The sequence below is a fragment of the Numida meleagris genome, chromosome 1, assembly GCF_002078875.1.
Source record: "Numida meleagris isolate 19003 breed g44 Domestic line chromosome 1, NumMel1.0, whole genome shotgun sequence".
Classification (NCBI taxonomy): domain Eukaryota; kingdom Metazoa; phylum Chordata; class Aves; order Galliformes; family Numididae; genus Numida; species Numida meleagris.
This window is the reverse complement of record NC_034409.1, coordinates 6245399-6271059: the sequence shown is the minus strand read 5'-3', so window position 1 is coordinate 6271059 and position 25661 is coordinate 6245399. Positions and strand designations below refer to the sequence as shown.

Sequence of the window (25661 nt, the reverse complement as noted above, 5' to 3'; positions counted from 1 at the left end):
CTCTAGAGGAAGGGACTTTAAAAACAGCGGTTCACGATAATTGAGATAAGCGTAGAAGTATTATCCTTATGTCTAGATAAGTACTGGCAAAGATTTAAAAATAATGGGCTAGTTTTCAGCTTCTTTCTGTATGAATTTGATTCCTTAATAATGTTTCCTGTCTTGTAAGGTGATCCTAAAATTTTGTGTCCAAGGGAAGATGTGTGGTTGAAGTGCTTCAAAGGTAGATATTATCAGGAGGAAATTGCATTAAATTAAAAGCAGCTGAAGCAGATGCAATCCAATGACTAAACCATTTTTTTTAATTAGAAGTCTGACTAGATGTTTTAATGTTCCTTTCTGACCTTCAAATGCTCGTACTGTGGCAAGAATATAGATGTGCATCTGCATTAATGAAAGTAGTCACTGTATATGGAGAAGAAAGCATACATAAATTGTGCTCCTGGAAGGGAATAGTTTACAGGTTCAGAGTCTCATTGTAGAGGCACGGCTTTTAAAAGCTATGTAATACCATTGTCTGTCTTCTGTACGTATTTCCTATCTTACCAAAGCACAGCCTTGCACTTGATAGATGTTTCTCTTGAATCTGTAGCCTGCCTTCCTGTCCTACAGAGTTAATAGAGCAATTGTTGTGTACTTGGGTACAGTGCAATACAACCTGTTTTCCACAAAAACATGGTTTGTTTCTGAGCCTCTTTGAACGTCACACCATTTATTGCTGTGGTGCTGTCACAAGAAAAAAGATGGGTAAATTAACTGTAAATCTTTGTTGAAGAGTGCTTTGTATCTTAAAGCAGAAGTATTTCAATTTTCTCAAGCTTTGCCAGCTGATGGAGCTACTGTGATATATTACTAATTGCTGAAAGGTTCATCTTTTATCAGGGCAATTTTTATCTCTCTTAACTCTAGCAAGTCTTTCAAATTCCACCTCCTGTGTGTAATTACAAAAAAAAAAAAGTGACATGACACTAACTTGGCTGCAGGGTTGGTATGTTGATAAATGGATTGTCTGAATTGCTGCTTTGGATGGAAGGTCAGCGTTATCTTAACATATGTTTCCCTAACTTAATCATGGTAAAATACGATTCTCATGTTATGCTGGGTTTTTTTTTTGCTTTTTTTTTTTAAAGGATTACTTGTAGCTTTGTTTTTTGGTATCCAAAAGACCACATCAGTCTTCAGATGTGGTTTTAGGCCTTAAACGTAGTGAATTATCCCAAATTATTTTTAAAGCTCTAAAGCAATATCACTTGTTTTTGTAGAAATATGGGACTGACGTTACCCAGTAGCTCAGTTCTTGGGTTGACTTGTTCTACAGATCAAACTGAAACAGGAGAATATTGATTGTACAGACAGAGGCTTTGATGAAGTAGCTACTTCTAGTTAGAACTAGATCATATTAACTCACTATAAAAATAGTGCTTCCAAGAAGGTTAAAAACTTGTTTCTGAAGTGCAGGAACATGTGGAAGGGCAGGATAGCAGCTTGTAGTAGAACACAGTAAGTGTCGTAAGACAACAAACATGCTTTATCCTGATGCATCTAGAAGAAGCCAAAAAAATTCACAAAATATTCCAAGTATTACATAATAATAATGTTTTGAAACCTTCTGCTGTAAGTGCCTTTTCCCTGCTACGTGTAAACAGCACATAAAGCAATTTCCGTTCCCAATTGCTAAAGTGCTGTGCACCTATTAAGTATCTGCAAATTTTCTTCTACTTAACAGGAATTTCCCATTTGGAAAGGAACGCTCTTAGGGAATCAAAGAGGAGGCCATTTGTGTCATGGAAAAGGTTAAAAATGAAGTGCGTTAGGGCTTGTGTCATATTGAGACCTCCCAGGCAACAGATAGACGCAATCTAGGAAAATTACAGTATTTGTTGTGTTACTGTTACGCAAAAGTATTCTTTGTCATTGAATTAGCAGTTGAAACCAAAGGCTAGGGAGCTGTTCAGGATGTTTACATTTCGGATTAACTGAACCACAGTCTCCTAAAAGAAACTTGAATTTGTTCAAGTTCACGAGAAACTTTCATTAGCATGAAAAATTGTGCATCTTCATCAAAGGTTTATATTCTTGTTGTTACTTGACTGGATAGTACGAATGGATGTACAAACACTTGTGTGTATGTGTATTTGCATCTTAGTTTGGCTTAAATATTTGTGTGAATTACCATGTAGGTGACCTCTACTGAAAAAGTAGTTTAAACCTGTACATCTTTTTTTTTTTTTTCCATGGAACCACCTTAGAGTGATTTAGAATATATCATAAAAAATGCAGTTTGTAGAATTGCATGCATATATGTGCATAGAAAGGTTTTATAATCTAATTAAACTCATCTTTAGCTGTAAAAATCAGCAGCTTAGAACTACTACTTGTTTTGGTACAGGGTTTTAAGATCTAAGAAATTTCTTAAAATCTTTTAAATATATATCCAAAATGAATTATGGAGAAAAGATTCTATTCAGTGAGGAAAATGAGGACATCCTAACAATCATATTAACTGGTGTTGACATACATAATAAGCTTTGGCTTCTCGCATTCCTTTTCCCAAAATATTCCTTTGTGGTAAATACTGTGTTCTGTGTAGTCTGTTTTGCTTTGGTAAATAGCAACAATGGAGCACGTAATAAGAGAAATGCCATTGCTTAAACCATTGAGAATTCCTGTGAAGCCATCAGTACAAACTTTCTGGAATTGCACATTGCTGTATGAAATAAGTTGGTAGTCTCATGTTGATACGCCTCATGGCAAGAAATCAGTATTTCAGTGACATTAGATTAGATGTGGTTAATGAGATGAGCCACTTCATTCAAAATACTATCTTATTGAGCTAAGCAGTAGTAGTTAGATTTCAAGTTGAACTGTGAATAAGCTTTCAGAAACTTTTTTTGCGGTTATCCTTCATAAATTAGAGCTTGTAAAGAGAAATAACATAGATGATTTGGTTCTGTGCTGTAGTCAATGCTTTATTTTCTTCTCTCCAGCCAAGCTTTTAGATCCCTTTTTGCAATCTTTTGTTTCCTTTGTCCCAAACTTAACTATATAACAGACTTGAAAATGGCTTGAGAATGTAGTAGATCAACATCGTTAACTGATCATTTGCAATTATTTCCAGGAACAAATGATGAGAAAAAAACAAGCAATGCATCTGGATGCACGCTATGTTACAATGGTAGAAAATGCCTATTACTACTGTAATCCTCCTCCAGCTGAAAAAACTGTGAAGAAGAAGCGTCCTCCCTTGCAGGAATACATTCGTAAGCTTCTCTACAAGGATCTCTCAAAGGTCACCACTGAGAAGGTAAATCTTCTTCAAGCCTTTTCTAGAACTGTTACTGAAAGTGATATGCTATAACATTCTGAAGGTTTGGGAATGGTTATTTTCTTAATTGCAAGAAATAGGAATCACTTTGGTATCTCTGATTGTTAAGATTGTGTTGTTTCTTCAAATACAGAGATGGACGTGCATTCTCCCCATCAATTGTGAGCAAACAGAATGAAATAAGAATTTTTGTGCTAAGTATCTTATATTCAGAGTAAGAGATAAAAGACAATGGTTAAATACAGACTGTAAGAACAAGGAAATATGGAACAGGGGGGTGAATAACAGTGAATATTTTGATATTTTATGTGCCAAAATGTTAAGCTTGTCGTAAAATTTTTGCTTAGGTCCTGAGACAGATGCGCAAGCTGCCTTGGCAGGATACAGAAGTGAAAGACTATGTTATATGCTGCATGATCAACATCTGGAATGTGAAATATAATAGCATTCACTGTGTAGCCAACCTCTTAGCAGGGTTGGTCCTTTACCAGGAAGATGTTGGAATTCACGTTGTGGATGGAGTGCTAGAGGATATTCGACTAGGAATGGAGGTATAACAATGAAAATAAAATCAAGATTAACCCATACACATCTACTTTCATTGGAAAAACAGTGAAATAATCCTATTTAAGGGGAAGAAAAATATTTGATTGTCTTTTGCCTGACTTTTCTACCCATCTTTCAGTTGTTTTCTTTGTGTAGGTTCATTTAAAAACTAATAATTAAAAAAACAAGTCTACAAAGATTCCTAGGACAGTTGTTCTCCTCTTTTGTCATAATAAGGTTGTACAGTTTGTCTTGGTGCAGTATAGTCAGATTGCTGGGGCTTAACTCACTTGACACTATTCCATATTTTGACTGTTTATAACTACAGTTCTCTGGGCAGTAAAAAGCCATCTCAGATTTCAGAAAAAAAACATGTTAAATATGTATGAACATTTTTAGTAGCTACTTGCTGAATAGCTTTCATAATCGTCTTCATTGCTTTTTAGTTTTGTGTAATGCATGTAGCTCGTATTGTGATGAATTTTATCAGATATTTATGCTGCTTTTCTGTACCCACAAAGATTCCTTTAGGGCTGCACGGTAAGATGTTTTTGGTTTCCTCTTTTCATAAAGGTTAACCAGCCAAAGTTTAACCAGCGGCGGATCAGCAGTGCCAAGTTCTTGGGGGAGCTTTACAATTATCGAATGGTGGAATCAGCTGTAATATTTCGAACTCTATATTCATTCACATCATTTGGTGTGAACCCTGATGGTAGTCCTAGTCCACTGGATCCTCCAGAGCATCTTTTCAGAATCAGACTTGTATGTACAATCCTTGATACCTGTGGGCAGTATTTTGACAGAGGATCCAGCAAACGAAAACTTGATTGCTTCCTTGTATACTTTCAGGTATTATAAACTTTTGTTCCATAGATTTATTTATCAACTTAATGCAGGTCAGCCTGTTATGTATTTCTCTTGATCTCTAGTATTTCAAGTCCATTCTGTCTAGTAACTGTTTTATTTTAAAGCAAAGTCTGTGTCTGTACATGGATGTTACTGTTGCTCTGACAAACTGGGCTAGCAGTTGATTCACTTGAAGGTTTAGGTCTGTCATTCAGGGTGTCTCAGTGAGTGGAGAAATGAGCTTACAGAAACCCTATGAAATCCAGCGAAGGTAAGTATCAGGTCTTCTAGATGGGATGGAGTAGCTCTCTGTGACAGTGCAGCCTGGTACCGACTACACAGAGAACAGCTTTGCAGGAACAGAGTCAAACTTCCTGGACTAGGTGGACACAAGAGTCAGTTCTGCATCAGTGTGCTTTTGAACTTCATCACTATGTTGCCTTGGCAAGAGTGTAACCAGTAGATTGAAGAAAGTGATTTTATTTTTTCCTTTGGTTTGGTGGTGCTTGAGGCCACATCTAAAACATTTCTATCCAGCTGAGGGTTTCCTGGTAGATCAGAGCCTCGGAACTGAGCTGAATCTTTTGGAGGGTCACCAAAATGATCATGAGGTTTGCAATTCCCTCGTTGTGAATTTGCTCAGTTTGTAGGGTAAGGTTAAATAGGGAGCAGTTAGATTGCTGTCTTCAGCTACCTAATAGAGCTAGTGAAGAAGGAATGCGCAGGGAGAGAATGAGAGGTAATGGCAACAAGATGCAGAAAGAATTCTGACGGATGGATTTAAGGGACGAAAGATGTCATAACAGGAGTTTTAAAAGCTAGACTATATTCCCTTGGGAAGATGAGGAATTCTGGTCTGTGCAGCTAATGCAGCTAAGTCTTTGGACTTGATTTCTTTCTGCTTTCTTCTTCTTTAAATTATACTAAAACAAGAATATTCAAATTAATAATGTAATGTGTTTTTTCCTTCTCTGGGGATACAAATCCCTTGTCTACATATCAGATTACTTTAAACCACAAATAAATTCATCAGAGAGGGAGTCACTGTATTTGTTTTATAATTTCAACAGATGTTCATTTGACTGTGTCACCTTTTCAGTAAAGTTACTGTTAGTCCTTCATTTTCAGACACAATTTTTGCAGCCCCTTTGTTTTCAGATTCAGCTCTGAGATTCTCTTTCTTGAGTCAGATTTAATTGTTACATTTCTATTGTAACTTCTATGTACTAATTTTTTATAAAGCGAGCTGGATGATAAATGACTTGATGGTAGCTACAGTCTTAAACCTTTTTGTAATAATTACTCCTCCCTCCCCTCCGTAATGTGCTTTGAGGGAAGTTAATTGTCTTGAAAATAGACGTAGGAAGAATTCAAAAGCTGGAGAGTTGATAAGTGCTCATCTCTGGAGTACTACGTCCAGGCCTGGGGCTCCCAGTACAAGAAAGACGCAGAGCTCTTGGAATGAGTTCAGAGGAAGGCGACCAAGATGATCAGAGGGCTGGAGCACCTCTCCTATGAAGAAAGGCTGAGGGAACTGGGCTTGTTTAGTTTGAAGAAGAGAAGGCTCCAGGGAGACCTCATTGTGGCCTTCCAATACTTGAAGGGAGCGTATAAACAGGAGGAGGGATGATTGTTTACAAGGGGGGATAGCAGTAGGACAAGGGGGAATGGTTTTAAACTGAGACAGGGGAGATTTAGGTTGGAGATTTAGTTTTTGACTCAGAGGGTGGTGACGCACTGGGACAGGTTGCCCAAGGAGACTGTGGGTGCCCCATCCCTGGAGGCATTGAAGGCCAGGCTGGATGTGGCTCTGGGCAGCCTGGTCTAGTGCTTGGCAGCCCTGCACTCAACAGGGGGCTTGAGACACGATGATCTATGAGGCCCTTTTCAACATGGGCCGTTCTATGATTCTGTGGTTCTATGATCTCTTTAAAAACTAATAATCTACCTTTAGAAGGCACCTACTTTACCAGTGCTTTTTGTGCTCAGTTGTCATACTTAAGAGTCATTATAATGAGATAAGTATATCCTTAATATTTGTGATGTCCAGCGTTGTCAATCATAGTTTAGTGATACCAAAATATCTAGTAGTTATATGAAATAGAGTAATGATGTGAAATCTTTGCATTTTCTACTGTAGGAGTATGACTGGGTGTTACAATCTTAGTATGTGAAATAGTTCATAAATGCCAGCATGTATGCTACTTAACTGAATATTTTGTATTCTAGCGGTATGTTTGGTGGAAGAAAAGTCTGGATGTCTGGACAAAAGACCACCCATTTCCTATAGACATTGACTATATGATTAGTGACACACTGGAACTCCTCAGACCAAAGATAAAGCTCTGCAGTTCTCTGGAGGAGGCTATCAGACAGGTGCAAGACTTGGAACGAGAATTCTTAATAAAACTAGGTAAGAGAATGAGCATTAGAAATTGTATTTGTATGTTTCTTAAGGTTACTGTTTTCGTGATGATGATGGGTAAGTATTGTTGTTCTCATGACATGATGCTTTTATTATCCTGATCAAAGTTCTTCCTTCTTATTTGTATTTTTGTCGTTTCCCTAGGGATCATTTAATTTCTGTAACTCTCATACGATGGAGTATTTAAAAACAAAAAACAAAACAAAACATAAAACCACCCAAGCTTATATGGTTATATTACCTCATACAAAAAACACGGGGTACCTGCACGCTCTATTACTGTAGCCTGTTGATTGGTGAGCACTGACAAAGGCCACTTTAGTCATTCTGGTAGACTGGTTGCTTGCATCTGTTGTTCCTTCCCAAGTCTGGACTTGACTAAAGCTGCTGTTGTCAAAGTAAGCATTAGTGTAAGATTGCAGTAGAAGAGAGGTGTGTTGCTTTCCAAATGCTCTCAGGTACTTTAATCCTTAGATTTCTTCTGGAATAATTTTGGATGGGTTTTACATCTCAGTAGAAACCAAAGGATGATTTCTTTTGTTTGGATGATTAAACTTTCTTTGCTGTCCGTCAGCTCAGTTGAATGCTAGCCTGTAGTTCCTGTTCAGACTACAGGAATGTGTATTTATAAATCTTGCTCCAGGTATCTGTGTCTAAAATCACTTCAGGAAAAAACACTAGGCTTGCAGAACAGCTGAGCTGACCAAAAGAAAAGTCAACATTAGTCTAAAACTACTTTCATCTTAATAACTTTAACGTATTTTGTAGCTAGGTTTTCTTATTAAATATTGGAAACTACTATGCTCATTTCTCATTGTGTAGAGTTGTTTTTTATTCTTCAGTTTTTATTTGAAGACCGGCTTCTTCATGACAAGCTTTTATATTTAAATTTTATATGTTAATTATAGCCTTGTAAGCATTTCAAGTGGGTAGACAAGTTAAATTTTCAGAATATCCTTTAATCCAGTGGGATGAGTTTGTTGTTACGTGGGAATTACACATTGCAAGTTATATTTTAAGATGCATTTCTATCTTTAATATGCTGGTCATTTAATTAACATGCCTTGAAATTACCTAGGTAGTAACTGAAAGACAGAAATTTCCTTATGGGATGATCTAAATGACTAGGTTTTATGCTCTCAAAATGGTAAGTAAGAGGTAACTTAAAATTCATTGCATAAATTGTAATATTCTTTTGCAATACACTCAGGAATTCCTTTGTGCAAATGATAAGAACTTTTGTTCTCTGAGTTGCTGTAACAGTTCAATTCAGTGTCTGGGGGGGATTTGCTCACTGAGTATGAGCCTGTACTGGAGAACAGCATTTTATTGTGTTTGTTCTGGCACCAGCAAAACCCATCAACAATCCAACCTTATAAAAAGGGACCTCCCCCCCTCTTCCTACTGAAATACGCTGTTTTTGTGGTACTACTTAGTTGCTAATAAACTTCTGAATAAGGTGGGGACAGTTCCAAGTCCTGTTGTTAGGACTGTTTGATGTTGTTCTCAGGAAGGTCGTCATCTGCCTTTCTGGTCCATGGAGGCTATGATGATAGATATGAGCATGTCTGCAGGAAACTAGGGTTTTTGCTTCTCTTAGTAAGAGCTTTACTAAAACTACAGTTCATGATCTGTTTATTTCCACAATTCATTGGCCCATGAACAGTAGTACCAAGAACGTGTCCTGCTAAAGATCACAACGTGCTTTGCTTTCTTTCCATCTCAAGTGAGTGTAACTCTGAAGAAGAGTGTGGCAGCGTATTGCATACAGGCCTGGAGTTGGGGTCTGGCTGTTTCCTGTACCACTCTGGTGATTTTTTTAAATTTTTTTTTTTTTGTACTGAGAGTCATTCAGAAGAACCTCTCCCATAGTTAGGGAGCAGCACAGATTTTGAAGAGCACAGCATGTATAAAAAGGAAAAAAGAATGGTTTGAAGACTGTGGAGTATGAAGGAAGGTTGTATGTGTGTGTTCACATGAAACTGAAATCTTAACTATCTACCACGTAACCATATACATTATACGTTTCATTTCTCGTATTCTGTCTCACTGAAGCATAGCTGCAAAGATTCACCTCTTCCTGAAGCTGCTTTTTGTGATCTTAGCTGTCACCTTTTGAGATCTTGTAAAGAGACCAGGCTGTGTGTATATGCATATTGAAATTCTCAAAAGCATCTGGAGGTGGAGCAAAAAAAAAATTCTGGTATGCCCCAGACTGCTTGTCTATTCAGAATCCTGACCTCTGGTTAAGAATTGCAAACTGCTGCATTTGTTCTGTGTGTGGCAGAGAATGAATGAGGAATGCCCCAAGCACAGATGTCATGTGTTCATTTGCTGTCCAGAAATCTTGAAGCCAACAGTCAACCTTACGTGTGTGGTTAGTAACATTTCAGAATATGAATGTTAAACTGTATGGCAACTGTACTGACTCCTTAGGAAAGGCTTTCACAAACGACTCACTTGAATTTGCTGTGTTCTGGGAGGCTGACATGAGCATCACTTTCTGTTGGATCGAGCCGTGGTCCTCTGGAAGACTTAGTGGCTTTGTGGGTTAATGCGGGGAAAAAAAAGAATTAAAAGATTGTATGAAAAAAAAGTAGTATGTGCTAAAGTTTGTTCTGTTCTGCAGTGGATGGCTTAATTTTTGCAGTAGCTGTTTTCTAAAAAAAAAATCTTTATTTTTCTTCCTAAATATCAGGGCCGTGCTCAATTCTTAAGTATTTTCTCTGGAAACAACTCTAGTAAAAATCTATCACTAAATTGCTCACTGAAGCACTGAAAGAAGCTAAAACTTTCCACGATTGTAGGAATGGTATTGGTAAGGGATGTTACATGGAATGACATCTTCCTGAAAAATGCAGAGGCTTAGGGAGTTGCACTTCATTCCTTGCACACCGAGTCAACTAGAATGGCTTGAAGATCTTACACTTCAGTGCAATTTCAATAGTTTCATATTGGTTTTTTTTGCAGTGTTCTAATTCTTTCTTCAAATTGCAGGACTTGTGAATGACAAAGATTCCAAAGATACCATAACAGAAGGAGAGAATCTGGAAGAGGATGAAGAAGAAGAAGAAGGTGGAGCAGAGACAGAGGAACAATCTGGAAATGAAAGTGAAGTCAATGAGCCAGAAGAAGAGGTGAACTTAATGATTTACCTTGTCTCGTGCGAAAAGAATGAGTAACTTTGATACTTTTATTTTGATACTTTTGAAGTCTGTATATGTCACAAGTTAGCTGGTGAACTATGGGAATGCACAACCAGGCCAGTGTGCTGAGGGTATCTCTGTCTCAGTTTTGTATGTACAGAAAATGGAATGCAGCGTGTCTGAGACTCCAGAGAAGTTGATAAAACTGACAGGTCAAGTTTCTATACAGTGTGCATGCTGCTCTTCAGCAGAAAGGTGCCTCTGGTATTTTGGCATGAAAATACGCTCAGATCACTGTCTTTATCTGTTGTAGAAGCAAATGTATTGACTGGGTGACAAAGCAGTCGTGTAGTAAAAATAACAGGTGTTCACAGTTTGCCAACATAATGTGAATAAATAAGATTTATAGAGAGTAATGACTTTCCTTGTTTACTCTGCCAGTAATCTTCTGAATCAAAACTGGTGTAGCTAATAAAAAAAGCAGACATGTACATAAAAATTCTAACTTGTCACTATGACACAGCAAAGTTGACATGATAGTGTTAGTATTATGATAAAATGAATTAATCAAGGAAATAGGCAACACTTTTTCTCCTGTAATTTGGGTTGATTTGGTTTACTAATAAGCTGTCTTCCAGTTGATGACTCTCAGCACTGAAGTTTATGAAGTTTGGCTGGTTTTTTGGTTTTGCTCACAGATTATTAATATCATTAGAATCATAAATATTTGTTTGAGAGCAGGAAAAGGGACCTCTGGAGATCTTGTCCAACTACCCTTGCTCAAAGCATGCTCACCTACAGCTGATTGCCCAAGGCAGTGTGCAATTAATTTCTCTCTTTAGATGGATACTGTGCGATCTAGTGATTAAAGACCTTCACAGTAATAAATAACTGGAAAAAAAATTCTCACTGCCAAGGCTAATGTTTAAATGAAATTTTCCAACTTTTTTTTGCTGTGTGTTCATGAAAATGCAAAGCAAATCCAGCTGAGATCAGACTGTAGATTTGCTGAGAAACAAAAGTAAGATCAAACACTTCCGAAGACTGAACTAAACAAATTCATATGGAGGTAGATCGGGAAAGATGCAGAAAATGTGAGAGGAACCAAATGCAAGTGGGTTTCTTTGTTTCTTGTTTTCCTCTAAGCTAAATATATGTTAGGGTGCTTTTATCATTGGAAATGGACATCACTGTGTCAATGAAGATTGTATACAATCAGTTACATGAAGCCTTGTATTCCTCAGAAAGCAACTGGTGGTGTAACTTTCTGTCTTAAAAAAAAAAAAAGTTACATATTTATTCTCAAATAATAAACATTAAATATTTCAGGAGGGCTCTGACAACGAGGAGGAGGAAGGCGAAGAAGAGGAGGAAGAAAACACTGATTATCTTACAGATTCTAATAAGGAAAATGAAACAGATGAGGAAAATACAGTATGTATTATTGCTGTAGAAAAGTGATTTATGCCACTTTGTTTTTCTTTACTGAATGCTTTTTAGCCAGTGCTTCTCATAATGTTACTGGGAAAACACAGCAAGAATACTCCTAAAATGTATTTGAAAGAATATTACAATCTTTCATATTTGCTAACTTTCACTATTAGCTTCTGCAACTCATGCAATCAACTTTACTCCAACATGCTTTCACAGGACTGTAGCTAGACTGGAGAAGATTGCATAAGTGATGGTTTTGCAGTGCCTGCAATGGTAGCAAACTGGTATGGTACAAGGTAAACTAGTTAGTCTGCACTTTATGTCAGAACAAGGTAAACTAGTTAGTCTGCACTTTATGTCAGAACTGAAAAGGAGACAAACCAAGAAGTGCAGAATACCTAAGCCATGGATTTTGGAACGGCAAATTGTAATATCTGTAGGAAAACAACCTGAATAAGCCTAAATTGTAGTAATCATCATTATAAAATAGCATATTGGGGTGCTAGCTTTTAAAAGCAGCATATAAAAGCAGTTTTTTGTAATCCGTGTTGTAAAATTGCTGATCAGAAGAGAGTAGACTTGAGCATTGCTAATAGCAGAGGGACGAGCAGCATTGTTGCCAAAAGCTGAAATGAGTGAGGTGGGTTCTATTGCATGGTCTCCAGTTCCAGCACTGTGGATGGTGGCATTTACTTGGTACTAGTCTGCTGTGTGAACTTGTCAGGCATTGGAACACGTGCTGACAAATGATGCTCATGACATCCTGCTGCCCTGCGGAGTCCCAGTTCCAATTTTAGGTGTTGCTGACTAAGAAAGTATTTCTTTACCAGCTTTGTGTTACATTTTGTTTCAGTTCAAAATTGAAAAAAATGTTTAGTTACTTTTCCAAGTGGCGAGCTATCCCAAGAGACACATTAAAGTAATGTTTTTCTTGTCACATTATGCTTTCCAAATAGCGAAGAATGGTGTTTGACTTGAAAAGACCACCCAACTTCATGGACCTTAATTAGTTAAATTAGGTTTGTTGGGGGTAGAGATTTCCTTGTATTGCTGTCATAGCCAGTCTCTGTGTATAATCTTATGTGCATGCATACTGTATGCTCAGGATGGTACGAGTGAGTGACCTTCGTAATAAGAATCAATGCAGCAAGTTTCAGAAAATATTTCTTTAAGAAAATAATCCAGGCTAAAACATTTTTTTTTTAACTTTTTTAAAAACTTTTACGTATGTTGTGGAAGTGATAATGATATTTTTTTTTACTTCACTTCTAGACTGAATCTTCATATTTCTGATACTGATGTAATGGCATTTTTTTTTTTTACACTCATTGAAATAGGAAGTAATGATTAAAGGAGGAGGGCTTAAGCATGTCCCTTGTGCAGAAGATGAGGACTTCATTCAGGCATTAGATAAAATGATGCTGGAAAATCTTCAGGTATGAATCTTATTTTCTGAAGTTAATGTAGCTGTACAACCCTATTTATTTTTAAGTAACTAAGTGATTAATGCATAACTAGCAATACTAAAGAATGACTCTTCTTTCCTTGTGACCTCTCTTCTGCAACTGATGTGTTTAGATAAGTAGCTTTCAGCTATTTAATAGTTTGTCCAGTAAATATCTGGTGCTCACAGGTATTTTATTGGATGAATAACTGCATCAGATTTTAGGCAGCACTTCTGACTTTCCTGTAGACTACCCAAGCTTAGCTTATAATAGGTCTAAAATGTAGTTGCACTTAATTTTACATAACTAAGTGTTGTATGGGATTGTCAATCACATCAGGTAAATACTTGAATACTGCAAACCCTGAATGCAGGAATACATTAGTAATATGCAACAAAAAATTCCTGAGTGCATAACGTTCGCTCTCAAGTGTCCAGTGAAGTCTCTAGATTGTTTTTCCGTCAAAGTTAAAATTTTGAGTATTCTATCCCTGTAACTTCCTTCTTCACAAGCAAGGAAAAAAAAGGAAAATCTAGTAAAGGCTTGTGAATTTATTTATATATACTCTGCGTTCTTGGAATTTTAAACTTTTTCTCAGTCGTAAAAATGTGAACGTTGCCAGACGTGCTGACGTTTTAAGCATTTATCATTTATACAGTTTATTTTCTTTCAATAGCAACGGAGCGGTGAATCAGTTAAAGTACATCAGCTGGATGTTGCTATTCCTCTACATCTCAAAAGCCAACTGAAGAAGGGTCCCCCGCTTGGGAGTGGGGAAGGAGAGTCGGAGTCTGGAGACACCATGCCCTTTGTCATGTTAACACGAAAAGGCAACAAACAGCAGGTAAGAGACTGTGTCAAGTATGGATTCTCCTTAGAAAGATGAGGGGGGGTAATACCTTTCACTTTTTAAGTCATAGTACAACTTTGACAGACACGGAATGTTTCATTTCTTCATTTTCTCAAGAGTAGGGTACAGGCCTCTTAATTTTGAAATACAGAAAATACTGTATGTAGTTCCTTGGAATTCTTGGTTGTTAACCGAAATCAAGTGTAACAATTCTTTAGTTAAATTGCACCATTATTAATTTTGTTTGCTGGTTACACTTACTGGGATAGTGGTATGCTTTCTGCCTATTAAATTTGTTGAAGATGAATGCATGTAGTTGGCAGACTGACACTGAAAGCCCAAAGGATAGGGGAAAAGAAAGGTGAAGGAACATCCAAAAATCTCAGATTTTGCAGGTACTGCTGAAAACACATTCAGCTTCAAATCAACATATGTAATGCTTGCTACATTTCATTTCCTAGGTAACAGCCAATTGGCTGAATCTGTTCAACTTGGAAAACAGTCGTTATCTCTGAAGGCTGTTTTAGGGGAATCTTCCAGAATGAACAGGGTGAATTTTTCAGAGAAACTTAAATAGAAATGGAACCATCTCTATGATGCTATGAAATCTTGTTGATTTAAAAAACAAAATAACCAAAAATCATACCTTGCTTCATGCAGCCAAACACATTTGTCTTAACTCTTTTCTCATGTGTATGTTTGTATTTTGTTATGTCAGTAAATGCACAGTATGCAAATAAATACTTAATGCATATATATTTCTTTAAAGGACAGCACGACAAAACTTGTCTTTTCAGTTGTCTGAATTGATGATAAAAGTGAATGACTCTAGTGAGTTTGTGGGCAGCAAAAACAAAGCATTGTTTCATTCCATCAGTCAGCACCTTTCAAGTATTTCCTTCTGTCATTAATTTGTTTTTGACGTTTGTTACCTGAATTTCTGCAGTAGTCTGAAATAGCTGAGGTATGTAAAGCAGAAACAGGATCTTCCCCTGCATTTTAAAAATCTGTGTAGAAAGTGAGGTCTGTTACCACAAATAGTAGAACTAGCAAGTGTGATTCCATATCTATCCATAGCTTCATTATTCAGTTATGAAAATACTGTGCTAAGTGCTTTCGAAGTGTAAATAGTGTTACCTGCTTGAGTAGGCATATACAACTTGTACTTGGTAGGGATTAACTGATTTCCTTACTGCATTTGTTTGGTTATTCTGTTTTCCTGGGACTTGAACATTACATATATAGTTCTAAAAAAATTTTCAGTGGTGAATTCTTAACTACTGTCATTGAGTGGGAAAGGGATTTAGAGAACTCTGAAAACAAACAAACAAACCCCACAGCGTTTTTGGCTTTGTCAGGGTAATTTCCTGGGAGTATCTGGAGTTACCAACAATTTTAGGATCTTTATGCTCTGAGGGGAAAATATTGCTGGCATTCTGTGGCTTGAAAAAGAAAGCAGAACTTGTTCAGGAGCTTTCCCTCCCACTTCCCCCACTATTTGCTTTTGGGAGTAGGCTCTTCCTGCCAAAACTCCTCCAAGTGTTTCTAGAAATGTTTTAAAAAGAGGAAAAAAAGAAGTCTGGACTACTAGACTACTCCAGTTCTTGAGTCAGTGAAAGGCTTCTTTGTCCATAGTTTTGCATTCAGAAAAAAATGCTGCTTATTTTTCTGCTAAAACTGACCACTAAGCAGGAAAGGAGAGGTGGAGTTGGAAATAATTGTTTCTTATAATGCTATTTTAAAATCTATGAGCAGAATGCGCACTGAGTTTTGCAGCGTTGGATACCGAACTTATTTGTAATTTCTAGCTGTAAGCTTTCAGAATTCTAAACACAGGCAAGAAGATTATTCAGGCAACCTGGAGGGCTGAAAGTAATTTCTTATCCTTACCATCAATCGCATGGTAAGCATCACCACCTCACTGCAATGTCAGCCTAATAATTTCCTATCATTAAGTTTGATCTCCATGCTCTTTGTTGAAGGCAGTGCCGCATCAAGAAATCTTAGCTCGTAAGGAAGTACTTACTGGTGAAAATGGAATGTGATGGGCTTCCTTCTAGGGATTAATTTTTCATGATTGACATCCAGTCATTAAAAGCTCCACTCACATATCAATGTTCTACCTGATTTTAATGGGGGATTGCCTACTAGTTTTTTGAAACAGAACACAAGAACGACCGATTGCTGATACTAGCAGCATACAACCTGAATGAATGGTCATTGCAGGCTGGTAGCAGTGAGGACATATTTTATCATTCATAGTGAGGACGTATTTTATCATTCTGTTTTGGATTGTGATTAATAAAAACAGGTGGTAGCAAGAATATTGGGTAAACCAGTCTTACAATAGATGTCCTGTCACCTACAGTAAAGAAGTTGTGTGACAAAACGGACAAAATAAGTAGCAGTAGAAATGAACGTGACTATTGGAAATCAGACTGTGGCATTGGCATCATCAGTTAGCCACAAAACATGAGAGAACAAGGGGAAATAAATATTGACATCATAAGGGAAGAGATCCAAGTTGTAATACCATTTGATGTTTTTGTAGTTGTCCAAGATTGATGCCAGGTAGATATGACCACAGGTGAGCGGGATACATTTAAAATGTTTTCCTGTGGAAATAAAAGCTTGACGAACATTTCTTCCCTGTACATCTCTCAAACTCTCCGTTGTAGTTTTCAGACAGGCAATACTTCTGAGGGAGTAGCAGAAAGCTCACCTTTAAAGTAGTGTTAGACAGATGTAATGCGTTGAATGTCCATGTGCATGTTTGGTATGTTGGGGTGGAGAAAACAATTAAATTTGATACCACCCTTCTCTCGTGACCAAGGTGAAGCACTAAAGAGCTGGAATAATTCATAAAAAGAAAAGCTTTGGCCAATAAATGCTGGAAGATAGCTGAAATCTTTAGAACATGTCTCCTGTGTTTTCACAAAGGATAGAAGTAGAAATTCTGCTTGGAGGCTTCATCTCTTTGGAAGTTAGAGAACTGGATGGAGAGGCAGCTGTTTGGAGCTGGCTGTGTTTCTATCTCAAGGCCTGTGTAACTCAGTGTGGGGATATAGATAGATAGATAGTGAGGCTTGCATCAGAATAGAGGAGTAAAGCCAATAGCTTTGTGTTCCTGGTGGAAACAAAGTCAAATTTGTTCTTTCAAATACCTTTGTGTGATCTTCTGTTGCCTCTCTTCTGTGTGCCTTTAGAGTATCTGAATACCTTGTATTTTCTCATGTTACTAAGCCAAGTACAGTTTGGGGGAGGAAAAAAAAAAAGAAGGGAAAAAACCCTATACTTTTCAATGGGAACTTCTGTAGAAAGTATCTCATCACAGTAATATAGAAATAACCATTACCTTTCTGCCTTTTGGCTTTTTATGCACGGGGTGTGTTTCTTGTTGTTTTTTTTGTTGTTGTTCTATGATGGGCACTTAAACATATTTTCATTTGCAGTTTAAGATCTTAAATGTACCGATGTCTTCCCAACTTGCTGCAAACCACTGGAACCAACAGCAAGCTGAACAGGAGGAGAGAATGCGGATGAAAAAGCTCACTTTGGATATCAATGAACGCCAAGAACAAGAAGACTACCAGGGTAAGAAAAGAAGTGTACTTCATTTTTACCTTCAGAAGATCTGCAGAAATACCCGTGATAATTAGCAGTTCAATTTCTGAATACTGATTTGTAGCCCTTCATGGAAAACCTGTACTTCAGTTCATCATTTGTTACGTGCTCCCTGTCCTCTGTGCTCTGAAGTTTTTGCCACTCTTCGATGCAAGGGAGTTTTAAAGTGGGTCTCAATAAATTGAAGCATTTCTGTTTAGCTTGGAAGAGGAGAAGAAGTGGGATTACTGTTTCCTTTAATAAAAAATAAAATTAAAAAAATCAACCACAAAATTAATCTGATGTTTGTGGCGCTGTCTCAGTTACTGGAAGAGAATTGAGTTGGATGCAAGAGGAATTAATTCTGTACAATTAAAGCTCTTGTTTTTTAGATATAAGCAGACAGAAGTATTTTGAGTCTTGAAGTTAAGACTTGAAAATACAAAGTGGTAACCTCTGCCTAATAAATAGAGTCTGTTGCCACAGCTTCATATTTGCTAAATGTTCTAGGAACTCTTCAAATCTGGAGTGTGAGAAGAATATATTAACAAAATAAGTTTCATACAAGTCTGCGATCCATGTTCTTTTTAAGGATACTTAGACCAAGCATTTTGGAATGTGGGCAAATGGAAACAGTCAGTACCACAAATTCTGTTTAGCTCCTGACGCAGTGCACTCGATGTGTTTGGTTTTATTTCAGGCTCAGCTTTCCTTGCCTTACTCAGATAGCAAACAAAGTCAAAACAAATAAAATTGATGGTATTCAGTTCTTACGTTAGCTTTTCCATTTAACGTCTCTGAAGTTCCTGCTCTTTATTTTTTTTATTGTAAAGATGATGCAATCTGGTGGTAATCACAGGATGAGTAGTTAATTATCAGGAAATCTCATTTAATGTATTTAGTGAAAGGTCATTATTCATCACGAAATGGAAAAATTTAAATTAAAACAGCTCTAATTGGGGGGGGGGGGGGGAAAATCACCATAACATCAAACCGTGGTATCTTAACACCTCATCCTGGATTCTGATAATGGAAGAACTAAGCATGTAATCCTGAAGAGGAGTATTTTTTCCAAAGCAAGCATCTACAGAGCTCTGAACTTGTAATACAGTATATTCTTAGCATTAAACATCATCCTCTGCTTAAACTTTTTTCAAGACACTTGCCTTTTATAAAGCCTCCTCGTGAAAAAGAAACAGTAGAACAGAATTACACTCTTAAGTGCTTTGTTCAGACTTCTGATGAGTTTCCCTCATCACTGGCACCTCTACTACTTTTCTCATGGTCAGGGCGTTTGGTTTATTTTAACTTGCCCTGTGAATCTGTGGGTATCTTTAAAAACCAGTCTGTTTAATGTATTATTTCATTTGTTAGTTTATTGTAACCGTGCTTCGTATCCAAAAAAGGGTCGCATTCATTTTGTCGTAGTGAAATGAATTAGGCAACTGATATTAATAGTTAACCATTAATAGGTAATTTTTTCTTATATTTTCTCAGATTTTTTTTCTTTCTAGGTGCTGTGTGTAAAGTGTTCCTTCAAGGGAAAAATGAATGATGAAGGAATAGCTTTTCCTGCAGCTGATGTCCATTTTAAAATTGATTCATTTCTCTTGGTTGTTTCTTGTTCGCCTGGGTGACACACGAAGTAAAACCAAACCAAACTGAAAAGGATGTGTTAATCCAATAGACTGCACAAGTCAAATGGCATTTCTGTTTAGAGCTACTTGTGAATACACACGTTTTTAAATATGTGTGTGTATTAAAATGTTGTGCAGTTGATTGGTCCTTTTGAAGAGAATCCTTGCCCATAACAAGTTGGAACATACAGACATGAAAGAAAGAGTTGGTTTTAACCTTCTGTTTCAGGCTTTGAAGTTACCAAGGGAGTTAAAACTCCTGAAGAGTTCCTCAAGGTTGTCCTAACATATATACCTAACCTACATAAATGAGAAAAGCCTTAATGAATGAAAATTCACCGGTGCAAAGTACTTCAAAGTACTATTAAATAATAAGCATAACTAAATGTAGTTGATTATTACAGACATGTTAGTGTAAACATGCGTGGTACCAGGTGACTACACAAAAAAAAAACCAGCCCAAAGTGGATGCTTCTTCCCTAGAGGATGGCAGCACACCTCAGCCTAGCTAATCCGCCGTGTTCCACCGTGTTCCCTTGCCACGTATTCCCTTTATCTTCTTGTTTTCTCTGTTTCTCTATTACTGACTTTTCACAAACTGCACTGATTTTGTTGCACAGAGGAGACAGGCACGTACACGGTTCATTGCTTGCTTCTAGCACCTGCCAGACAGCGCACCATAATCTGTGCTTATTTTCTTCCTGGTCTTGTCGTTGCCTTGTTATGGAGATCTGTCCTGCTACACAGAATTGTTTTGAAGGATGTTGCTTTCTGACCTTTACAGACACGGGCTGTTCAGTGTCCTGAGTGGCTTTCTGTGTGTTTTTTCCAGGTTTTGATTCCAGATACATGGTTTACTAATAGTTGTGTATTAAATCATTCATAGGTTCATAGTTTATCCAAGATTGGATGGGTGACTCACTGAAAGCTTTGCATGCGTTTTGTAAATGACGATAAAATCTCAGGAGTCTCCAGTTCTGCCTTGTGCAAGTCTTTGGGACAGTGGTGGAAGTTTGTTTCTTGCAGGCAGTGAGCACGTGTCTCCAGTTCCAGATTGGAGATGAGCAGAGATTAGGGAACCAGACAGAGCAGACTTTCAAACATAATCTGTTTAACAGCTTACTCCACTTTTCCCCTTTATTTATTCCATCTGTTTGCTGAGCAATGAAGAGTCTTGCACGGGTAGACTGTCAGAAATATTTGTGTTTGATGCACTGACGTTTGGACAGAGGTTATGTGAAGGTTCCTGCTGCGTATTTGTAATTTTGGGTGCTTAATAACCATTAACTTAGTCTCGTAAAGAGCAATTTTTATCTTAACCAAAACGAAGTGCAGTCTTGCCGAGTGCCAACACATCGTACTTCTACCTGTCTTGAGCTGCCCCAAATTCTGATGTCCAGGGCTAACCTGGGTGCTGCGGCCTCGTTCTGCATCCCCTGATCACGCAGTGAAAAATCCCAGCCGTGAGGCAGCTGCTGTAATGTGGGTCGGCTGAGTCAGCCTCCTCAGGTGTCTGTCTTCTCCGTAAAATGATCCTATTAGGGCTCCTTTAGACAAAGGCCCGACTTCTAGATGCTAACTTAGGACAAGGTTCTCGCTGAGTTTTTAATTGAGAACAGCCTTGCCCAACTGTTACTATTTCAGGGCAGTTTTGCCGTATGGCTTCTCACGGTGCTGTGACCCTTTAGCCCTCGTTACTGATACAGTCAGTGGCTGATATTTTGGGAAAGAAACGCTGGTAGCTCCCTTCTGAAGCACCTGCAATGGAAGGCACTGCTGGCACTTCCTTCTGGAGGAACCTCTGGAAATGCAGGTTCACACTGGGGGCTACTGGGGATTTGTCCGGGCGATTTTTTTAAGTTTCAGAATAACATGAAAAATGTTAACCCTAAATCGTAGCACAGTGTAAATAAGATAACTTTTTTTTTTAATTAAATGTGCTCGTGTAAATTCCTCTTTAATAAGATGTGTAGAAAATGTATTTACTTTTCTTTCCGTATGAAATTGCAGAAATGTTGCAGTCCCTGGCGCAGCGTCCAGCTCCAGCAAATACCAATCGGGAGCGGCGGCCTCGTTACCAGCATCCAAAGGGAGCACCTAATGCAGATCTAATCTTTAAAACTGGTGGGAGGTAGGACAATCTTCTTCTGAAATGTTTTAATTCTGGTTGTGGGCAAGCGATTGCCTCCGTAATTGAGGCAGATAACGACGTGCATAATGCAAGTAGGTCTGTTGGTCGCTTCCTTGCTAAAGCGTTCTGTTAAAATCCTGGCTGGTATTTTGTGCTTCTCACATGAATACATCCTTGCTGGAGGTTGGGAAGGCGGAGGGTTGTTTTTCAGTTATCAAAGGGTTGTGAGAGTCAAGCTCCTTGTTACAGGGGAAAAGATGCAAGTCTGCTTCCCCAGTGAGAGGGGAGGAAGATGCAGAACGGTTTCTAGAGATGCTCATTGTGGCTTCTTAATCTGGTGACCTTGAGATCTCTGTGCGGTGTTTGAAAGCCTGAAGGGAAAGAAGACACAGCCAAGGCAGGGAGCGGGGAAGAAAACCTTTCAATTATGGTGTGCAGGAGCATGCCAAAAAGAGGATTAACATGAGGACCGTTCCAGATTGCCTAATAGTCACTGTACAACTTTAATATAATCTCAGGGTCTCTTTTTACTCAAAGTAATCTTCAGAATAAGCTATCAAATTAACTCTGCAGCACAAATCTGAATAGGCGGGGTCAGGTGAAGCGCATGGCAATATTTCCGTGTTTGTCTTCTTAAAAATAAATGTTGGAGGTGGATGGGTGGAACAACAAGTGGAAAGGGAGAACTTCACCTACCAAGCGGGACTGTCTTTGTAAGCTAGAAATACATGATTAATGTAATGTGTTGTGTTACAGTAATATTACCAACATCTCTGGCACGTTTTTGTCAGCATTTTATGGCATTCTGATCTCTTGTGCCACTGGGTCCCCTGCTGCTTGTATGGAAAAGTCCTCTTTATTTGAAAAAGGGCTGCATTGAGAAATAACTAACTGTAGCTCAATGAAACGAGTTACGCTGCCCATTCAGCTTTTTCATTCCACTGTGGCCTAACACTGTCATAGAAATGAAAACAACTGATTTACCCTGAATTGCCATAATACCTGCAAGTGTTCCACTACTAGCTGTGCAGTCTTCTCTTGCAGATTTTTGCCATCTTTCTCAAGTGCCTTGCAGCCTGTGCGAGGAGCACTGCAAAGTTACTCTTTAAATATAGCAGCCAGCCCAGCAGATGTGATACTTTGACAGTTTTTATGTAGTTCTTTTTGAAGCTTTTTTCCAAATGTTTAGGGAAAAGGCAATACAGGACTTTACCATAAACCAGGTCAGACATTGTCCTGAGAGCAGTTTGATCAGCGTTTGCTTGTCCAGCTATCTGTGCCATGTGCTTGCAACTCTGATCAAATTTTGTGTTACGTAATTTGCTCTTTGGTCCCTTGAATCTATGAGCTCCTCAGAGCAGAGAGCAGGAGGTTGGCTGTAGTGGGCAGGCGTTGTTTGCAGCACGTCGTGCATCGCTTGGGCCATCTTAGCCTGCAGAAAGAAAACTTCTGGACTCACAGCAAAGGAATTCAAGCAGAGCTTTGCTTGTTGAAGTCTGGGTCTGCCCATGGCTTACCACCATGCTACAGGTTATGTCACCTGTATTTCTGAGAGCCTCTGACTTAAAGGATATGTTCAGGATTGTCTTCTGACTTTGCAGGATGGATTGCAGTGTTCCTGCACAGGCTGCCCTCGCGTTCTAGGCAGCAGGTTACCCCACCAGCCTCTGTGTGGACACTGGAGTGTTTTCCTGTTTGTTGAGAGCAAAACTTTCAGGCTGAGCAATTAATGTTAGTATCTATTTGAAAAATTGTTCGCTACAGCTTCACTTACATGATGAGCGAGCTGGTTTGGGTTGGTTTTTTTGTGAACGAAGAATACATCAATTGTTCTCTTCTGATATTAACTCTAAATTTTCAGAAAATAATCATATCTGTTTCTTTCTTCGAGAAAGGAAATCTAGAATGAAAAGTTGTATGAGGGTAGGGAAGGTCTGAGCAAGTAAATCTCGTAGATTCCATTGTAAAGCACAGTCTGATGGGTTCTGGAAGTTAATGGCAAGATGAGGGCTTTCTTGCGTTCGGTTGACTAAGAGTAGAAGAATCAATTTGGTGCTCTAACAGCTAAACATACCCCTAAGGACCAGGAAATCAAACATCTTTTAGAAAGATGGATCTTTCTATCCCAATAACTGACTCAAAAGTTAACAGAGGTACCAGAGTTCTCTCCTGAGTTTTTGGCCCTACGCAGCTGGATCTGGTTTTGCAGCTAACTTGCCCAGCAGGCTAAGTGACCTCCAGAGGGCCCTTTGAACCTCAGGTTTTCTGTGATTCTGTTTTGGTCTAGCAGGGCCCTCGCATAAGTAAATAATCAAGATAATTCTGACTTAATTCACTGCAACTCCCCCCCCTCCCCAACATTTGCAGCCCTTTCACCTGTAATGACTCCGCAGTAGATGGAAGAGCGAGTGAATGGCAGTGGCTGTAATGCAGGCATCACTTAAATAAGAAAAAGCTCTTGTAATATTTACTGTTAGTTATTAACAGCCTGTTTCTGTGGTGAAATAAATGCAGCAAGCCTTTCTGCTTTTGTCCCATTTCTTGTTACTTGGTGTGTGCTGAACGCTGCATCAAAAATCACAGCTTCATGCTCTTTGTAATTGCCTGCTTCTGTAGCCTCAAGCGTTAGGACTTATTAATCCTGCAAGGAGAAGATTCCTTTTGGGATGCAGACATGTAAGGCTGGCTGACCTTAAAGGTAATTTACAGCGACTCCAATTAACAGTGGAATTCCTCAATTTGCTTTAGCAGAACCCAGCAGGCAACCATCTTCGCTCTTACCTCCACTTGCGTAGCGCTAAGAGGACTCTGGTTATACGGCTGTTACACTTCAGCAACTCCAAATTTACAACAGTATTTCTTCGTGTGATATTATCAGGAAAATGCTCTTTCTAGTGAAGTGAGGGGCTTTCTCCTACGCTGTGCAAGTGCTTTTCTTATGTTTAAAGAGGATTGAGATCCATGAAACAACTAGCTCATAAAAGGAGGAACAAATAACTACCTTCTATGACTTTCTTTAAAGCATAAGCTTCCGAGGCAGGAAAAGGAATTACGTTGAGAGGAGTCTTTAAAAAAACAACTACACTTGGTAGAGTTGAGCCTTGTCTTAAAAAAAAACCCAGTGATTTCAAAACTGACTGCTGTTTGGAAAGTGTAGCAAAGGATGGAGGACCTGTCGTCGTCAAAAGGCCCGCTGGGATGCGTGCATAAGCTGACAAACTAAATCAGAGTTAATTGATCATTTCAGCTCTGCAGTTTGCATCTGACTCTTATTTCCCTTTAATAAAGAAGAATGAAGCATGAAGCTAATAACAGGATGCTAGGATTTTATTAGCCAAATATTCTCGTAATAGTATTTTGTTAACGCTGAAAAATCAGAGCACGGCTAATAAGGAAAAATGTGCATTTAAGCTCAGGATTTCCTGTTTCAGCTGCTGGACGAGAATACTTCTTACATCACCCTCTGTATAGCTGCTGTTCTGTCCAGTACTGTCTCTTGAAGCTTTCCATGCGCTTATTAATGACGTGTCAGAAGCCACGGGCAGCCTCAGTCACATTGCTCTTACCCTGCCCACCTCAGCCTGCCTGGCTGCCCTTCTCTGGGCAGGGCAGCCCTTCTGCTGCAGGTGTGGCAGTGGCTCAGGAGCGGACAGACGAGCTCCTTGGTTCGTTCACGCCGCTGCTGAAATCTTCAGCCCTCCTTTCCCATGGTCTTTTCCGTTCTTTCTGAAGATATGCAAAGGTCATCACTTCAGCAGCATTGTTGCGCTCTTGGATATTTCTGCAGTGAAGTTGTTCCCATCCATGTTTTCTCGCCGGCTTAAATTCTCCCGATGTCCCGTGTAAGGATTCCTCCTTATTTCCTGCTGCGTGCTGAGGTGGGACGCTTCTCAGCATTTTTACAAGACCCGGTTTTCTGCTCCAGGTAGAGCCCTGCACCTTTGGCATGGGGTGCAAGTAGCAGTACCAGTACCGAGGAGGTGACGGAGCTGGTCGTACAAACTGAGGGCGTTAAGAGCAGGGGAGGGAGGGACAGGAGGTGGCTGTCAGAGTTTGCCTTTGCATATGCAGTTCAAGCTGCTTTTAGTTACAACTCCGCGCAAAGTCTGATCTTGCCAAGTACACGTTTGGATGGAGTTTTTGAACAAAAGGGGTCATTCTTTTTCTCACTACTTGCCAAATTATATAGCAAGTGCATAGCTCTTGTCTTTAAAAAAAATAATAGTTTTCATCGTGGCTGACTTCTAGCTGTTTTGTGCTGTTTACTGGCTTG

The 25661-nt window shown here is 38.7% G+C and overlaps 1 protein-coding gene across 4 annotated transcripts in view; it reads left to right on the top strand.

Annotated features, from left to right (window-relative positions):
* Positions 1-25661, top strand: part of UPF2 (UPF2, regulator of nonsense mediated mRNA decay) — a 56694-nt gene that overhangs the window by 28562 nt on the left and 2471 nt on the right. For 3 of the 4 annotated variants that reach the window (XM_021384364.1, XM_021384366.1, XM_021384365.1), the window contains 10 exons: positions 3119-3304; positions 3673-3876; positions 4445-4720; positions 6947-7130; positions 10140-10279; positions 11618-11722; positions 13060-13158; positions 13844-14011; positions 17470-17611; positions 21268-21388. In XM_021384364.1, the coding sequence (XP_021240039.1) occupies positions 3119-3304; positions 3673-3876; positions 4445-4720; positions 6947-7130; positions 10140-10279; positions 11618-11722; positions 13060-13158; positions 13844-14011; positions 17470-17611; positions 21268-21388 (1625 nt within the window). Of the gene's footprint in view, positions 1-3118; positions 3305-3672; positions 3877-4444; positions 4721-6946; positions 7131-10139; positions 10280-11617; positions 11723-13059; positions 13159-13843; positions 14012-17469; positions 17612-19134; positions 21117-21267; positions 21389-25661 lie in introns of those variants that run through there. The other variant, XM_021384367.1, reaches the window with a different exon arrangement.